This window comes from Pleurodeles waltl, chromosome 4_2 (genome assembly GCF_031143425.1).
Source record: "Pleurodeles waltl isolate 20211129_DDA chromosome 4_2, aPleWal1.hap1.20221129, whole genome shotgun sequence".
In the NCBI taxonomy this organism is placed as follows: domain Eukaryota; kingdom Metazoa; phylum Chordata; class Amphibia; order Caudata; family Salamandridae; genus Pleurodeles; species Pleurodeles waltl.
The window spans coordinates 690,161,346-690,181,115 of NC_090443.1; the positions used below are offsets into that span (position 1 = coordinate 690,161,346).

Genomic DNA, 19,770 nt, shown 5'->3' on the forward strand with positions numbered 1-19,770 from the left:
TAACTTTCTGCATTCGGACCCATGATATTTTTCAGTTGGCAACATTTTTGAAACAATATTCTTCTATCATGATATTTTTACACAATATTTTGTGCAATACCTTGCCTGTTCCATCACTATAGAAGACATTTGTGGCTGGGCAAAGGACCTATAAACAAGACCTGAGCATAACATAACATCTTTGCCAATCAAAGCTTATCCATTGAGGTCTTGTCCCTGAATTTTACCCAGCGTATGATATGCAGCTGACAGTGGGAGAATAAAAGGCTGAGTGTTGAACTCAAAAAACTGCATGGTTTTGTATCCCTTCAAAAGATTGCTCCATAGAACAGAGAGTGTGTGATTACCACTAGTAGTTTATTGACCTACAATAAATTATAGACAGGGCCACTGGAATTATGCAATTCGTTAGGCACTGTTTTTTGCATGGTTATGGATTTTACAAAGTTGCCACATATTCCATCATCCACTGCACAATCTGCAGATTGTTACAAACACTGGTTTCCAACTCAAATGAAACAAAAGTTACTAAAAATGTGACAAGTGCTTGTGCTAAGTAAAAGGCCCTTTGCACAGGTTAACTGGTTATATTTCAGTTGCTTATTTCTGTATTTGGTTGAAAAACTGGTAATAAAGAGGTGTTATATTTGCCCTGATAGTATTACCAAGAGTAAAAACTATAAATGAATGAAGTGATGCTATCACAAAATGCTCAGCAATATGTTACATAAGTTGTCTTTCATTGCCACATATTTCAGTCAACCCTGCTGCATAATTCCAGTGTTCCTGCTTATGAGTTTATTTTTACCATGATCTACTATAGTTTTTGTGTTGATTTTTTATTCTTCTTTTCATTTGTCCATTGACAATTGTACTAAGAAGGAAGCAATTAAAATCTTTCCTTGAATTCAGACTTGTCATCCTTTGGCCAAACACAAGTTCCCACAGCAGACTGAGCACCAATAAGCGGCTGTGGCAGATACCCTCAAAAATCAGGTCTTCCTTTCATCTGGAAGGAGTTCTCCTTTGCCCAATCTCCCTGCTATGAGATGAAACCTCTGTAACAAATCCACCTTATAGAAAGTGTAAACGCGGTCTGATTCGGTACATGCCTCAAAGTGGAGCAGCTGACTCTCGACACATACTTCAATCCCAGAATGGACCTTTATAGGCCGTTTAACACTCAAGTATTGGCCCTGTGGCATGCATTAATGAGAATTCGTCTTCTTAAGGCATTATGTTATTACACACTTTATGACACTTCTGTGTTGGGTAAAAACATTCCTTACTTAATAGAAAAGAAAATGGCCATATATAAATTATTTTGGTGTTTTTAATTGTTTTTGTGTCAACAAAATTATCTTTTGAGCGTAATCTCATAGAACAGTTTGTAAAATGGACCAATAAACAAAATTATTTTGGTGCTTGTAGGAACAACAGACAAAATAGTTTTTGGTGTTAACTACCATCAATCTACATACATTTTGATAAACCCAATGCACCCCGAACTACAATAGCACTGTAAGACCTTTCTGTAGACCTGCCCCTTCGGCCTGGGTGTCCAGTTTTAAAACTGCCATTTCATCCTGGCAAAACAAACCTTTTGCCCGGCCTAAACCTTCCTTTTTAGTGCCTACAAATCACCTCTAAGGTAGACTCTAAAGGCCCATAGGGCAGGGTGTTTAGTATTTAAAAGGTAGCACATGTACATTTAATGGTTTAAATGCCCTGACAGTGGAAAACTGTAAAGTCATTTTTACTGTGGCAAGGCTGGCTCTCCTATCAAATAAAATTGGGTTACACTATAACAGCTGATAGTATTCCATTTCAGTTTAGAACAGCTATACAAATGGCTCCTGGACTCATTGTAGTATCCAACAAAATGGTCTAGTCATATTGTTACCATTTTGAAAATTACACTTTTACAAAGTGTCACCCAACTGCCGATGGCTCCCCTATGGTGAGATGCAGATTGCTCCCAGATAGTGGACAAAGAGTATGGAGAGGTGTTTTTCTTCCTTAAGCAGGATGGCCTGGGGGCTGTGCCCAGGCTCTTTCTGAGTTTCAAAGGACGCATGCCCTATCACTGGCAGATGTAGCTCACACCTAGGCCTATCTGTTTTTCTCTTACTAGTCAGCTTGGCTCCAAAACTAGTGGGAGAGGAGTTCTGCTCCGGAACTTGTTTTGAGGGACCACAAGGGAGGGATTGCCCATCATCATAGCTACTCTCTTGGTGAGCACAGGGTGATCTCACCAGCGGAAGAAAGTTTCTGCCACATTGGATTTTGGTAGAGAATGGCCCTCTGGGCTAGTTTACTGTAAAACATACAGCAAGTGGTGCAAAAGTGGGTGATCCACACACTGGCACTGGCACTGGGCACACATGTGGCATCATCAGTAACCTCCAGAGAACACTCCTGGATCTGTGAAGATCAGAAGAAGGACTGCCCTGTGTCTGAGACCTAAAGGAAAACTGGATCTGTTTGCCTTGTACCCAGTGTCCCAGAAGTGACTCCAAGAGACAGTTGGCTGACCTCCTATTTGTGCTACAGGGACACAACAAGGGGTCTTCGCCCTGCAACTGAGCTGACTAATACCAACTAGAACTGACCTGGAGCCTGTTACTGGCCTCTGTTGGAGTGGCACCAAACCCCCAAGTGGTGTCGCCCAGGGTCCTGAATCCTAGGCTGGTGTTAAAGTGTACTCTTCCTGTCCTCAGACTGCAAGATCTGGCACTTAGTAACTTTTTTGCTAACTTTCTGTCTAGAAATCCACTGGAGACCGTGACTGCAATTGAATCCACAGTCATCAACGTCGAAACGATGGTCAGACTCAGCTTGCGTGTTTGCCCAGCTGAAAGAGATGCCTTCCAGAAACGTTTTGAAGTCCCAACATAGAATGGTTCATTGGGACAGACACTGAGCAGCAACCTGTCAATGTCAAGGCCTTCCTGAGAACAGACTTTGGATTTCTCCAGCTCTGAGGTTTCCCACCTTCACCAACATCTGCACCGTGAACACAGCTCTTCAGTAACCAACCACCACAGAGCCTCGCTTCAGATTCACCTTAAAGTTTGCACCAGCAATGACTGGTTGACTACCACTTTTTCACCACAAAAGTTTCTAAGTCAGAAGGTTAACTTTCCACCAGGGCAAATCTATCCCTTGTATCCTACTCATGCTCTTTGGCATTCGACCTTTACTTTTGGTCTAACACAACTAGATAACTGCAGTTGGCAATTTTTCACTCAAATTTTATTTTACATTTTAAAAATTCACACCTCGTGTTTCTGTGTATTGTAATTATGTAATTGTGGTGGCATTTATTTATTATGATGTACTCGATTTTTTTTAATTGGTTTGGAATTTTTCTTGTGCCGAGTTTTCAGCTTATTAATATTTGAGTTCTGCATAAATTCTTTACACATTACCTCCAAGTTAAGCCCAATTACCAGAGGGGTTAAGGATTGGTTTATTTAGTGACTTTAGAGGTTCACCCTGACAAGGATTGTGATTAGTATTAAGGGGAGGCTCTCACCCCTCAACTAATACTCCTATTTCTTACAAAAAGGAAGAAAGTGGTTTGTAAATCTCTGGCTAGTGGTGTTTTTGTCTCTGCTCACCAGTTGTCGGGAGGCTAGCTGTAGGCCGCCATGTAACGATTAAATTATGTCATGTCATTTGATAATTAGCTAAAACACTTTCCCTATTAGCGCAATCATTTTAACCGCAATGTACGTTTCAGACTCAGCAAGCATTGCTGCCGTTTCTAATGAGCTTTTCGGGTTTTACTTGCAAAGACACACTTTTTGTCTCTTACACTCGGCAGGCTAAGAAGTTGCGCATTTCTCCCAAATAATACAATTATGCTAGTATTTTGCATACCTTAATTTCATGGACCAAAGTCTATTGCTATCTCGTTTGCTTCCTTTGTTCTGAGATACCTAGTGACAATGGTCAGGCTATTTATGGCATAAATCACCAATAGCTTTATTTATTGTATTGTTTTTCCTTCACGCAGTAGGTCGCGAAAGTAATAAGTAGCAATGAAGTAAAATGGTGGGTCATGGTTTAACTATTCTTGCATAGCCAGTGACGTGTTAACATGCGTTAGGGAAGCAAATACCTTTGTCTCCTCACACAATTCTTCCCTTTTACTATAAGCGATATTCTTTTTTTTATTCAGGAGGCACCCTCTGAATTGATGGTAAAGAATTATGCCTACTCTGCACAGGAAACAAATCACCGCCCGGCTGCACACAACCCAAGCACGTTCAAAGCATGTGCCAAATCCACAAATTACGGTTTTCAGATCTGTCTGGATTTAAGATCGCACAACGCTGCCTTTCTGAAAAACTCAGCCCTCCACAAGCTTATTGGAGAACATGAAGCAACACTCGTGATGAAACCAGGTATTTATTAGAACATTAGGAATGCTTCGCAGATTGCAGTAACAAGTTGAAGTGCATCCTGTAATGGACTGATTGTGTGCTGACAGCTCATACAAATGAGGCTATAGAAAAGCTCCGCCTGGAAGTGCAAATCGGAGCAAAAGCAGCTTCCAAAATAATCAACACGGCAAACTTCAATGTGAAAGAAGAACCTGAAGACTCTTTGATCCAAATGAAGCTGAGGAAGGTACTTGGACTCGATGCTGATTATCAGGTAAGTGAAAGGAATATTAACAATTAGCTAGCAGGTATGTTTTCTTATTTTTTGGGGTATGGAGAAAGACGCTGCTGATGATTATCATTGCATATGGCATGAATATATTGTATGTTGTAGTTAGGGATCAACAGCCATCTCTGTTGTGTTATGCAAAAAACTTAATGATGAATATATTCACTTTGCAACCTGGTACTACTATGGTCATGATTTAAATTGCATGAATACAAAGCTGAACACCTGGATATACAACCCTTGTCCACATTAAAACGGCTATTCTGTTTATTTTTTGTTTATTACTTTTTATTCAAAATTTCAGGTGTGACAGTTCAATTTATCGACATATAACATCCCTGTCCCGCACCTCCGCTGCTAGCAGAACCTCTTATCTATAGGTTTGCTTTTGCAGTTGAATTTCCTACGAGAGTCTCTCAAAGAATACAATAGCTTTCACAATGGTAGAATTGTCTAAATTAAATTTTCCACCTCCCCTGCTGGCAGAACCCCTCGGAGAAGTCCCTCTAAAACATTAGATCATTACATTATATTAACAATAATAATAAAAAATAAATATGTGGAGAGATTTGATATGTATCGGGCATGATGCTTCCTTATTGTGTACAGCTATATCTGCCACAGTGTGAAGATTGATAACTCCACAAGCTCAACAGTTAAAAGAAAGTATTCCTTTAATCGGTAAATAGACCCCAGCCAAAGCCACGAGGAAGCAGCCTCTGCTGCTGTCTTTCTCTCACTCCTTCCCCCGTGAGCATCTGTGATGGATGATGACTAATACAATAGGCAACATCACAAAATAAAATGATGGACGGACTGTTGAAACTTTTCAAACACTCGCCCCCAGTCACAGATCTGGGGTTAATCCATCATTATTTTGCTTGCAAGATCACCCCAGTTCAGACCCAGCCATATGCAGATCAGTCTTGACCCTGTCCCCTATGGGAGCTGTCCAGCCCGAACTGCAAAGCGAGGTCCTCCCTGGATAGGATTCAAGCATCCTGGGACCGGTTTCAGGGTATCACCCTTCATCAGCCAGGTTAGCTTGAATCCAGTGGCGCAGCAAGCAAGGGACCCAAGTCTGGTTTCAGCACTCCGTCCATCATCCTTTTGTGTTGCTAGACTAATACAATAGAACACAACATATCGCCCCAGTGATAAATATGTAAATAACACGACATAGAATACAAGAAATTGTATGGTATCAAAAGATAATGAATGTTTTTCTATATTTTTATAGCAATAACTTAGCTAAAACATACAATTATTGATCAAAATAATGATACATATTTTATTAAGACACATCTAAAAAATAGGATTGCTTAAAATAGGTTTATCCAACCACATAATACTTCTATTTGTGAGGAGTATGTATAAAATGGCCCCTTTCTCATGGAAAGAACAACTTTCTCCCCTCTAACACAGGAACTGGAGGGAGTGGATACTGCCACCACTTCTTCTGGTTTTGCATGCTCACTCACACTTCTGTCATCCACCTCCATCACCCAGTGTTTGCACATTCTATGACCTGCTGCGCCATTTCCAGCCTTTTCAATTTCCACACACTTCTGACACCTGGCAAGCTTACTAAAATGCCATACCTTTGCATCAGACAAATTACGAGAATTTTTAAACAACTCTAAAACTTCAAAATTACTGCGCCTCTTTCTTTTTTCCTCGGATCCATAGTTTGACAAAGTCACCAACACCCAGCTTAATTTTCTTCACTCTGTGTTGTAGATCATTGTACTTTTTGTGATTTGACCTAGACTTATTTATGTTATCCTTAACAACTTCCATAGAGACAGCCTGCTGCCTCTTTTGCTTCAATCATGTGAGATTGTCTTTAGTAAATGATTCGCTCCCCTTCAGAAATTGAAAAGGTAAGAACCCTGTCACAGTAGGTGTCCTGCAATATGCTCACAGAAGTTTTTTTAACCTCCAATTTCCAATTCTAAGAATTCCTGATTATCATCTGTATATTACTCATTAATACTCTATCGAAGCATTCCACAGCTCCATTACCAGTTGGATGATAAACAGGTATGCTTCCATGCAATGTTGTTCCCCAACAAGTAATCCTGGAATACATTTGAAACAAACTGAGGACCACTTTCGCTGAGTAAAGATTTAGGAATATCTTACCGCTGAAACACATTATCCAACAGCAGCAACAGAATTAGCACTCTCCAGGACAATCACTTCAGGCCATTTCCAAAATAAATCATATAATACTACCACATACTGTGGATTGATACAGTGCTGATCCTGTATAGTCTCTAAAATGTTGACAGCTAACATTTCTCAAAGCCCATCAGGACAGGATAAATGAGATAAAGGCGGTCTGAAGTTTATCATACTCTTATCAGCATCCAAACACTCAACACACCCACATACAAATTTTTACCTTTAACTATATCTCACATGTCTAGATGATCATGGTTGGCGCTTTGATCTTTTAGGGGCTGGTTTTTACCTTAAACTTTAAAAATTAATAACTTCGGTTCTGCTAATTGTAATTTTGCTGTCAAATAATTTATAAACGCTTAACACCCAACTCAACCACCCAGTTTCTCACACTGGCTCTCAGGAAAAATGTAAGAAATATCCTTTTGGTGAAAGAAAACTGATGAAAGGTTTTCAAGCCGTAGCTGACAGCTTTCATTTGGTTGTTACAAATAAATGCATATGATCAACAACAGCTCACCTGTATTGAAGGGTATGATATTGAAGGCAAAGTAAGAGGGAAGCAGGTTTTAACAAGCAACTGGTGGACGAGTTTTACCTGAAAACAGAAGAGGTCATCCACAGCATTCTAGCTAGAGCATTCTTGGAGCGTATTTTACAACAGTAAGTTAAAAAACCAAGAAGATATGCAATGAAGTTTAGCTCTCTGTTTAGAAAAGACTCTTGTCTTTAGCTTATGTTTTAAATCACCTGAAAAACTATTTTCATGTGAGAGAACTGTGGTGTCTGTATCTATGTTATGATACAGAACATATGTATCTATGCAGTAATGTAAAACAATTGGAATGAGGAGTGGTTACTAAGGGAGACGGTTGGAATCTGTGAGGGCACTTGATCCAAGGTGGGCTGTGGATTGGGGTCTCTCCTACAGATGAACTTGAGTAAAGAAAACCTGCTCATCATCAAGCTTTCTGGTCTTGTTATCCTGAGCATATTTTACATTTGGAGACGAGGATGGGAAATTCCCTGACTTCTCACTCGGATTTCTAATTAATTTCTAAGAGAGAGACCAAACATCTATCTGGCTTTACTGGAGGACTACAATTAACGGGAACCAGAAGAAGTCTATTTTTGGATCTGCAACTGTTTGCCATGCTCACTTCCTCAGAGCTCTGTACTAAAAAGCTGCCGTGGAGGTCTAGGGAGTTGCCGTGGATGCATTGACATTGACCATTTCATTGATTAAATATTTTTGGTTTGGAGAACGTGTCACTTACTTTGTTTTTCAATTATTTAGTACATCTGTACTCACCTCGACTTTTCCTGCTACTAATCAAGCTCTGGGACTTTCCCATCATTGACTCGTGTTGGTTCCGAATTCCCGTCATTGACTCATGCTGGTTCCAAAACATCAAGAGGCTGCATTGTTTAAGGCTTAAAGGTTTAGCATGATACTGTTTGCTCGCACGCTTTCACTTGAAGCGCTGTTCGGAATATCTCGCGTCACCGCAACAAGCATTTCCACTGCACCACCATGGCTGCTACATAGGAAAACAAGACCGATTTCCTCTTGAATAACACACGGTGCGTTGTACCTAATCCGTGTCTTCCGCTGTGTCAGCGATAGGCACTCCCATCAGTATTTCCAGCAGGACATTTTTAAATTGCTGTGTGATAGCGTGTCTGCAGTGACACGCACACATTCAGATAGCTCAGTGTAATTGGCACACACTTCTTTCTACAGCATGTCTGCAGTGACACAACACCTTCAGACAACTAAGTCTAATTGAGCGATCTTGCTGTAATTTCTTTTTGCAGTAATTTTGTTTCCTTCAGAAAATGAATTGAAGCTGCTGTGTGTCTGCGGGGACATGCACACCAATTTGACAGTTAAGGACTTTATTAAACACTATTGACCACACCAGTCGCTCTAGACAGAGAGAAAGTGACTTAACCAGATTCAATGTGATATGCTCACCTGGTGATATGTATTGTAATTGATTAATTTATTTTATTGTTAAATTGTTACACTTGGATGCGGTTACGGCAATATCCTCACTAATGTTTGATTGCTCCTAAGTTTATACTTATCTCTTTATCATTATCAATAGACTTATTTTATTCTTACTATCTATACACAAAAGTAGTTGAAACATCATGCAAAATGTTACTACACCTCCCTTCTTTCTTTTACCTCCAGGTGATCCACCATTACCTTGGTTAAAAAAGAAGAACGTTTCGGTCATTATGCCTGTGTGCCTGGGTTCAGATTCTCAAGAAGTTTTTGAGCACCTTCCAGACCTTTCTGACAGCGGTTCCTCAGGGTTAAATGAATATGAAATGTGTACAAAAAAGCTAGATTTGCATTATCTTCCCAAAGTTTTCAGTACTCGAAAGATATCACTTTGGGAAGAGAATGCCGCATCAGGAAAAATCTGTGGAGAAATATATCACAGAGTTACATAAATTGGCATCCACGTATAATTTTGGGCTGACTCTGAAGAAAGATTGAGGGACCAACTAATGCTGGGATGTGTTTTAGATAAAAAAAAGAGATAATTTGTGGCAAATGGATAATCCCTCTCTGCAAGAGGTGCTTACCATTGCGAAAATGCATGAAAGTGTCAGTCACGTCTCTTACTGCCGTACTTGGATGGACGCCTGGTTTCTTACTGGTTGTGGACTGGCCAAGATAAGGGCGACCCCTTCTAGTCGCCACGGTGTTGCTGACTAGAAAACAACGCCAATGCAGACCGTACTCTCCAGAAGGTGTCCCATTGGAAAAACCCAAGTAATGGGAAAAAACCTCTATCACAGGATCTCCTGAAAAAGAGGACAACAAATAAACAATGAAAAAAGGCAAAAATAGAGGTAAAAACTGCAGGAAAAATAAGAAGGAGAGAGTAGAAAACTGGAAACAGGAGCGAGGATCACCACCAAGACGGAAGTGTTTGCAAGGCAAAGAAGGAAGGAACTGCAGTGCTTAAAAATCATAAAACAGGAAGTGGCAAAACAGGAAAATGAATTACACCATCTTGGATTGGGAAAGGTTACACAGAAATGAATGGGAAGAAAAGCCAAGTAGAAGGGGAAAGACACAATGCATGCTCGGAAGACAACCACGACAGAAGGTGGCAATATGGAGACCCAAGAAGAAAGAAGAAAAAGAAGGAAAAAGAACTGAGCAGGTAAGTTGAAGAGAATGCCAGGGAGGCTGCCAGTGCCCAATGCACGAACCGGAGCTCAAAACAAGACACCTGGACCGCATCGCAGCAGAAAAATGCAGCCAATCACCAAAGACAGCTTAATGTACACTGGAGGAAATAAAAGATAAAACAGCCCCAAATCATTTTGATTCATGGCCATAGACTGTCCATTATAGTTACTGAGACTCATATTACTTGGTTTGTATAATAGTATATTTCCCTCGCCATGAGTTTTTGTGTCTTTGTTTACAGGAATTAGACATTGATTGAGAGTATTCAACTGGATTTAAAGTGGAGTATCTAAAATTGATAGATAAAGAAAAGCTGCATTCTGTCTATGAAACATAATCAACATGAAGTGATTTTCTTTGTTTTATATTGGAATCTTATATACAGGTTCGAAATGAAAGCTTCATTAGAAGAGAAAGGAATAAGCACAAGCGAGAGAAGGATCCCACAAAAGATGGCAAGCATCAGCAGTCATCTATTTACTCTTCGTCCTCCTCTTCCTCCTCATCAGCTACATTTGTTTGGGTATGAACCAAGTAACACATCTACCTTCAAATGGGCGGCTGCTTCACAATGGCAATAGAGCGTCACCACCCTGGCTAAGCCAGGAGTTGAAATATAAAATTATATTTCATTATCATTTTATCTTTTAGCTGCTGGCTCAGCCATCAGCAAGTGCAGGGAGGGGCGGGGCTGGGCTGAGGGGGAAGGAAGTGGAATCTATGCACTAAGTCCCGGCCAAACACACATGCGCACTTAGATTTCTCCAACGTGGCTGTGCTACACAGCCAGGCTGCAGAAACTCCACAGACTCCCATGTAGTGTCTGATGGCAGAACAAGCCACTCAGTCCAATCCTGGCATTACTCTCATGCTAGGTTTAGCACAAGAGCACCACCAGGATTGCTGGGGAGCCTGTGCTGGAGGCCCCAGTGAATGCTCGGACACCAGAAGAAGAGCAAAGGAGCAACGTGGCAGGCAGCAACAGGAATAGGTTAGTTTTTTTTTTTTTTTTCAAATTATTGTTTTATTTTTCCAGGGCCTCCCCCCAGCCCCTGCCCCTCCGCCCACCCCTCCCCTTGAGATTTGCGGTGGCCACCACTGCTTTAAAACTGTGCCAAAATCAATTTGCTCAAGAATGGTAAAGGGTAAAGTCTGAACTTCTTTAAAGACCTAAATCCTGGAATATTTACTGCTACCATGCTGTTTGTAAAATTATTTATTAGATTAATTAAAGTATAGCTATGTTACATAGGACTATAATTCAATATATTTACTCACTTTTCTTCACACAGGCACACCCAGAGCTGTATGAATATCGTTTCAGGCCTGCACGCCAACATGCAGTACGTTTTTTTTAATTGAAACTACTTGAAAGATAATTTTATTTAATCTCTATTTCGTAATTTTTTCAGTGTGAGTGATAGGCCAGACATTGCTCACACTATGGTGACTATGGTGTGTTTGTAGTGCATTTTAGTTTAAACCTTTTCAGAAGCTGATTTTAAATTTGATGTATTACATGACTCATTTGGCGAAGTGAACACAGGTACAACATCGTTTGGGTGTAAATCATTAGATCCATTTTAAAATATTGACATGTGTTACTATCCTCTTTTGAACCCTTTCTCTGCCAGGCCTTTTCCCCCTCAGGTGCCAGGCCTTTTTTTGGGGCTATTTGGGGCAGTTCGTGCTTAGGCCCTCATAAAGTTTTGTCCACATAAGCTACCCACGCCAAATGTGCTTCCTTGGGATTCCAGAGGCACCCGGAGTTTGTGGGTTCCCCTGGAGGAGACCAAGAAATTAGCCAAAATACAGTTAAAATTTCATTTGAAAAAAAAAAAAGAATGGGAAAATAGGGCTGCAGAAGAAGGCTTGTGTTTTTTCCCCTGAAAATGGCATCAACAAAGGGTTTGCAGTGCTAAATTCAGCATCCTCCCAGATTTCAGGAACAGGCAGACTTGAGTCAGAAAACCAAATTTTTCAACACAGTTTTGTATTTTTACTGGGACATACCCCAATTTTATGACTTTTTGTGCTTTTAGCCTCCTTCCAGTTAGTGACAGAAATTGGTGTAAAACCTACCGCACACTTAACCAGCTGGACAGCTAAACATTTCTAAAAAGTAGACAAAATTGTGAATTCAGCAAAGGGTCATTTGTGTAGATTCTACAAGGTGTTCCTACAGAAAATAACAACTGAAATAAAAAAATATTGAAATTGGGGTGGAAAAAACTGCCATTTTCTCCACGTTTTACGCTGTAAACTTTTACTGCAATGTCAAATTTTCAAAAGCAATATATTGTTACATCTGCTGGACTCTTCTGGTTGGGGGGATATATACGAATTGTAGGTTCATCAAGAACTCTAGGTACCAGAGCCAATAAAGGAGCTGCACCTTGCAATGGGTTTTCATTGTATATTGGGTATTCAGCAATTCATTTGGTGAAATATAAAGAGTGTAAAATAAGTATCAAGGAAACCTTTCTATTTCCAAAATTGGCACAAGACAAGGGGGGTCATTCTGACCCTGGCGGTCAGAGACCGCCAGGGCAAAAATGACTGAAAGCACCGCCAACAGGCTGGCGGTGCTTTCACCCCTATTATGACCGCGGCGGTACAGCCGCGGTCGCACCGCCGGGGCCGGCGGTTTTCCGCCGTTTATGCCCCGGCGGTGATAATCCGCCAGGGCAGCGCTGCAAGCAGCGCTGCCCTGGGGATTATGACCCCCTTACCGCCAGCCTGTTTCTGGCGGTTTGCACCGCCAGGAAGAGGCTGGCGGTAAGGGGTGTCCAGGGGCCCCCTAACAGGGCCCCGGCCAGCTTTTCACTGTCTGCCATAGCAGACAGTGAAAAGCGCGACGGGTGCAACTGCACCCGTCGCACGGCCGCAACACCGCCGGCTCCATTAGGAGCCGGCTCCTGTGTTGCGGCCTCATTCCCGCTGGGCCGGCGGGCGCAAACTTGGTTTGCGCCCGCCGGCCCAGCGGGAATGTCGGAATGGGGGCCGTGGGAGTGCGGCCGCATTGGCGGCCGCATGGCGGTTTCCGTCTGGCGGGCGGCGGTAGCCGCCCGCCAAGGTCGGAATGACCCCCTAGGTGTTGAGAAGCAGTGGTTATTTGCACATCTCTGATAATATTTTTGTGAATTACAGGGCATTTCTCAAATAGACATCTTTTTTACACACGGTCTTACATTTGGAAGGAAAAAATGTAGAGAAAGACAAGGGACAATAAAATTTGTTCTTCTATTCTGTGTTCCCCCAAGGCTCCCAATAAAAATGGTACCTCACTTGTGTGGGTAGGGGTAATGCCTCCGACAGGAAACGCAACATGGACACATCACATTTTTACATTAAAATCTGACGTGTTTTTTGGAAAGTGCCTAGCTGTGGATTTTGGCATCTAGCTTAGCTTGCACCTAGGGAAACCTACCAAACCTGTGCATTTTTGAAAGATAGACACCTAGGGGAACCTCGGATAGGGTGACTTGTGGCACTCTCACCAGGTTCTGTTACCCAGAATCCTTTGCAAACCTTAAAATGTGGGAAAAAAATAACTTTTTCCTTACATTTCGGTGATAGGAAGTTCTGGAATATGAGGGAAGCCCCAAACTTCCATCTACCCAGCTTCCCCCAGGTCTCCTGATAAACATGGGACCTCACTTGTGTGGTTAGGCCTACTGCCCGCGAAAGGAAATGCCCCAAAATACTATGTGGACACATTAAATTATCAAATACAAATCTACCTGTTTTTGCGGGGGGACCTGCGTTTTTGGTCCTGGGCTCAGCAGCCATCCAGGGAAACCTATCAAACCCAAACATTTCTGAAAACTAGACACCCGATGGAGTCTAGGGAGGTGTGACCTGTGTGGATCCTCCAGTGTTTTTTTTACCCAGAATCCTCAGCAAACCTCAAATTAAGCTAAAAAATTACATTTTTCCCACATTTCCTTGTGGGTTCACCACACCGGCACAAATTTCCTACCACCCAACGTTCCCCTCAGTATCCCTGTAAAAATGATACCTCAGTTGTGTAGGTGGGCCAAGTGCCTGTGACAGGGAAGAGACAAAAACATGTTGAAAATGAGGGGGAACCAAAGTGGGTCCAAAAGGGCAGTTTGGGAAAAAAAAAGTTTTTAGGCTGACAAGAGGGACAGAATTGTTATTGGTATGGATGCGACAATGCTGGGTGGTAGGAATTTTGTGGATTCCTGCAGATTCCAGAAGGTTCCATCACAAAAATGTGGGAAAAATGTGTGATTTCAAGCAAAGTTGGAGGTTTGCAGGGCATTGTGGGGTAAGAAAATGGTGCGGGTGCATGTGAAGCCCACCACCCTGGACTCACCCAGATGTTTAGTTTTCAGATGTGTCTAGGTCTTGTAGATTTTTCTACATGGCAGCGTCCCAAAGTCCAAAAAGTGCACCCCTCACCATTTCAAGTGGGACAATTTTGAGAGTTAGACAAGCTCTCATGGCCCAAATGTAAAACCAAAACCCCAAATAATCAAATGTCCTCATTCTTGCCGTGGGATAAGATGGTTTAGTTTGCGGTGGGAGAGCTGAAAGACTATTGCCCCTTCAGATGGGGTGTGGGCATAACCATGCCCATACTGGTTGGTAGCCGCCACCCCACTATTTTTTTTTTAATTCCCTGGGATCTAGTAGGCTTTCTGCCCCCCCCAGAGAGTGGATCGGGGGTAATTGCCCCATCTGCCCACCGGTGGGCAGAACAACTTTGTCCCCATTTATTTGGGCTGGGAGTATGGCCCCTTGGGGGCAGATGAGCCTTAATAAAATAGGCCGATCTGCCCATAGGGGGGCAGAAATGGGCAATAGTTATTTGCCACCATGGGGAGCGACCCTTGCCCAAGGGACTGGCCCCCCAAACAAAACACACACACCAATCCCTGGTGCCTAAAGCCTAATAGAAATAGGCCGATCTGCCAGGAAGGGGGGCAGAAATGGCCTGAAATAAATGTGTCCCCCTGGGGAGCGACCCTTGCCTAAGTGGTTGCTACCCAGCTGTAAAAAATGTTAAAAAAAGAAAAATCACTGGTGCCTAGTGGTTTCTGCCGTCCTTGGGGGCAGATTGGCCTAATAAAAAATAAATTTTCCCCCCAGGGGAGCTTCTCTTGCCTAACGGGTCGTTCCCCTTGCGTGAAATTGGTGCACAAACAAAAAATCCCTGGTGCCTAGTGGTTTCTGCCCCCCTTGTGGGCAGATTGGCCTAAGAAAAATAGGCGGATCTGCCCCCAAGATGGGCTGAAATGGACTAAAATAAAATTGCCCCCCAGGGGAGTGACCCTTGCCTAAGGGGTCGCTCCCCTTATGTGAAACTGATGTAAAAAGAAAAAATCCCTGGTGTCTAATGGTTTCTGCCCCACTTCGGGGCAGATTGGCCTAATAAAACAGGCCGCAGGGGCGCAAAAATGACCTAAAAACTATTTGCCCCCCCAGAGAGCGACCCTTGCCTAAGGGGTTGCTCCCCTTATCAATGTAAACAAAAAAAAAATCCCTGGTGTCTAGTGGCTTCTGCCCCTCTGGGAGCAGATCAGCCTAATTAATATAGGCCGATCTGTCCCCAGGGGGGACAGAAAAGGCCTAATAATAAAATTACCCCCTGGGGAGCGTAAGGGGTCATCCCCCTTATCAACATAACCTAAAAAAAAATCCCTGGTGTCCTATGTCTTCTTCCCCCCTGGGGGCAGATCGGCCTATATTAATATAGGCAGATATAGGGGCAGAAATGGCCTTAGAAAAAATGCCCCCCTTTCCTTCTCATGCCTCTCTGACCTCCCCCACCCCGATCGGAAGAGAAACAAAACCGTTTTTCTTCCGATCGCTCTGGAAGCAGGCTTCCAGCAAATGGGAGGCGACCTCTGATGAGGTCAGCATGCGATTGCGTGTTGTCATCAGACGTCACTGGAGGGGGATTGGGGGACTAGGCAATCCCGTTCCATCCCTGCCCATGGGAAAGAGGTGCGAGACCCTCGAAGGGAGCGCTAGCGCTTCCCCCTAGGGCCCTTACCAGGACGTAACGGTTACGTCCGTGGTGCCTCAGCGACACGCCACAGGAAGTAACCGTTACGTCCTTGGTGAGGAAGGGGTTAAACTGAAGTGGTTGTTCTGCAGATTTAATCTTTTCTCTCATTTTCTGTCATTTATTGTTGCGATTGGGGCTCTCTGTTTACAGTTTTTAGAGATAAATACATACAGAAACCATTGTGTTTCCTGTCTACACTTATTTTCAAACGTAGGAAAATACTGAAAATTGTGCTTCTTGTGAGCGACTCGCCATGGTCAATTCTGCACAGTTAGACATCATGGGGAGTTAAAACAGAATGGGAATTCCTTAAATATTATTATGTGTTAACGTATATGTGAATATATATAATGATAATATTCATCTGTGGGTATAATGATTTGTTGTATTTAGTTGCTTAATTTGCTAAAACGTGACAGGCATCAATGTATGAGTGTATGTCTTCAGTTCAATAATTGTGGAAATTTACCATTTTACGACTCCATTTAATCTCAAAACACAAAATAAATATGGATAAATACCAGTAAGATGGCCAAAAAATAAATATAGATAAATACAGACAGAAAAGTTAAAAAAATAAATACCATAAAACTGTGAGCCCAAGATGTGATGGAAAATCCCTGTGCTCTTTCAGTAATGTTCCCTGTCTGATTGGTGCACCTCCTTCAATTCCAAGTGAGCATCTGCCCACAGTGGCTGATGCCAGCATGGGTTAATTCTTTGTTCAGCAATAGACACCTTCTTCCAAATCTTTCTGATACTCTCTGTGTGAACAGTTTCCTACAAGAAGGAAGTCTATGCACACAGCAGTAGAACATGGGCCACAAATCCATCATGACAAAAGGAGCATTCAAGAGGGAAAACAGCACCAGACCACAACAGCAGAACTACATGCCCATAGCAGGGATAGGTCTAAAAATAAGACAGCCTTATATAAGTGTATTATCTTTGGTATTTTATTTTTCATCCTAAAACCTTTGATATTTTACCAGTGGGACATTACTGTATGCTGAGATTAGCTGAAGGACTGCTAAAAGTTTGGAATGTTTTTCAAAGAGTGAAAGGTAGTTCTTAACCCATTATGAAAGATGATTCAGCTTCACTCTGCAGATTTATGTATGTTTGTTGATTAGTTGGCCATCTCCTTGTTCATTATTACAATACTGGAGAGCTTTAGGTGTGATACAGATGCTGAAGAGGCAATTAAATTAAAGGAGACAACATTTCTCTATGCCTCTAGACCATTTATCTTTTACTGTACCTCCGTCACTGACACTCTGCAGTCAGGCTTTGTTCCTAATTGTGTCATTCAGTGATACTGTGCTTTCTAAACCATCTTAGGATGATTGAAGATGTACATAGTTATCTCTTTCTCTTGAACCTTTCCACTACTTTTGACACTGTTGTGTCTAACCACCAATTAACCTTAGCTGACATAGAGGACATTGCAATTAATTGCCTAACTTTAGTGCTCAACAGATTTGAAATCATGGTTGCTTTCTTGTGTCCCTACTGTTCCATCTCACTCTGTCCATATCCTCGCAAGGGGGCCTTTCACTTCTCTGCTCTTTCACAAATTCTTTGTTCATTTCATATTGAAGATCATTCAATGTTTTTGTATTCTGATAGTTCATGCCCACTGTTGTCTCACAAATCCTATATTGGTTTTTCAAAAAATCTTAGGAGTGGAGGCTCTACACCAGTGGCGGCTGCCACTGAATGGGGTTGGCAGGGTGGGTGGGGGAGGGAGAAAAAAAAAAACAAGAAAGGAAAAAAAAAATCCACTTACCTCTTTCCTACGGACGGAGCCGGGTTTGTCTCCTCTGTCCTCTTCCCAGAACCACACAGGCTTCCACACTCCCTTCCAATCATGATGCTGCTGTCACTAGCATGACAGCAGTGCCATAATTGGTGTGAGTGCTCTGCTTTGGAGTTTACAGAGGGAGTGGTACCCTGTGCAGTTTCTCCTCCCAGCTGTTCAATACAGCCGGGTGGAGAAACACAAAGTGCGCATGTCTCCTTGGCCGGCTGACCGCGGCCGGTCAAACAGACATGCACACTTATGGTGCACCAACCACTCCTCCCTCCAGCCCCGTCCCGCCTTAACCTGGCACACTGAAAAATAATAACACTTCATTTTTTTATTGTTTTATTTTTCCTTCCCCTTCCCCTTCTGCTAAAAACAGCAGGGGCGACGCTCCTTCGCCTTAGCGGAGGAGCTGCCCCTGCTCTACACGTGACCTAGCTACAGACTATGAAAGCTTGAACCATCGTTCAGTTAATCAAAAATTTATTTTTTAACAGGAGCAGATGTTCTGATTGGAAGGAGTTAATAGATCTCTGATAAGATGTGAAAAAGTGTTAGGAAATTGACTGCAGTGTCTAGAATTGCACCCTGCAACTGCTCAATCACATTTCATAAAACCACATAGGGCGGAATGTACTCCTGCCAGATTAATGTTGGACTTAGCACTTGTCCATTTTTATTGCACACCTTGAGCAATTTCTGTCAGAAATTGCTAAAAAAACAACCTCTATATTACTGGTTGGAGACATAAAACAGAGTTTTATCTACAATTTCATGAGTGGTAGCTATATCCAGTACATAGCAACATGAAACTGGCAGACTACATACTGTTGGCCATTGTTATGAAACAAATGGCACATTGTAAGATGGAAGATAAAGTACATGTTCATATCAGATGGGCTAGATTCTTCTTTGTATGCAATGCTTCTTCTTCTAAAAAGGGAATCTGGTTAACAGAAGACATAATCTGCAGAGATCTAAAGACATTTACTTGTACTACGTAAAACCACCTTGTACCTGTGAGCTTTTTGTCTAACTGCGCCTGAGGATGTAATTAATGGGCAGGATATTTTAATATGACTTTCCCACCACTTCCTCTTACCCTCTCCACCCCCTCAACCCCACCCTGCTACTACTCGTCTGGCTAATCGCACAATTGTTATTGTTAACCGTTATTACTTTTCCCATTTTTTGGTTTTGCATTCTTTTGGATTTAATTGACATGGACATGCTTTTAAGTGGTCTTCACTCCCATCTACTAGCATGTATACATCTCCAGTGTTCTTTAAGACATACTTTAAAGCCTCCTCAAGTTAATTGTAGTATGCATGCTGCAGAATGTGTGTGTATATATATATATATAATATCTTTTGCGAGGTATGCCCCCAGATTTTTGCTTGACAGATTTTGCTGACTTTAAGCTCTACTCTGTACACTTTACCCCTGCTAACCAATGGTAAAGGGCCTGTGCTCACCCTTTCAACATGATGAAATTGTCATACCCCTAATTGGCATATTTATCTTAATTATACAGCCCTAGTATATCTGACAAAGTTGTGCCAGGTCCTGTAAGTTAAATGTTGCAAGTGGACTGCAGCACCTTTGTGCCATCCACTAACAGTGGCAGTGTAAACATGACTGCAGGTCTACCATCTGTAGCCTGGCTATACAGTTTTAAACTTCAAAACTGACCTGGCAAAATAACTCATTTTGACAGGCCTAAACTTTTCTTTTAAATAGTCACCCTTTAATAGGCAGGGTGCATTGTATTTGAAGCACATATAAAAGTTTAATGTTAAACATTTCTTTGCTGTAGCAGGGTTGAATGTTCAATAGGAA

At 42.1% G+C, this 19,770-nt stretch overlaps 1 protein-coding gene across 1 annotated transcript in view; it reads left to right on the forward strand.

Annotated features, from left to right (window-relative positions):
- Positions 1 to 19,770, forward strand: part of LOC138293200 (vitellogenin-A2-like) — a 383,104-nt gene that overhangs the window by 243,488 nt on the left and 119,846 nt on the right. The window contains exons 21-24 of the mRNA XM_069232287.1: positions 4,187 to 4,412; positions 4,499 to 4,665; positions 10,470 to 10,607; positions 11,377 to 11,427. Of these exons, the coding sequence (XP_069088388.1) occupies positions 4,187 to 4,412; positions 4,499 to 4,665; positions 10,470 to 10,607; positions 11,377 to 11,427 (582 nt within the window). The remainder of the gene's footprint in view (positions 1 to 4,186; positions 4,413 to 4,498; positions 4,666 to 10,469; positions 10,608 to 11,376; positions 11,428 to 19,770) is intronic.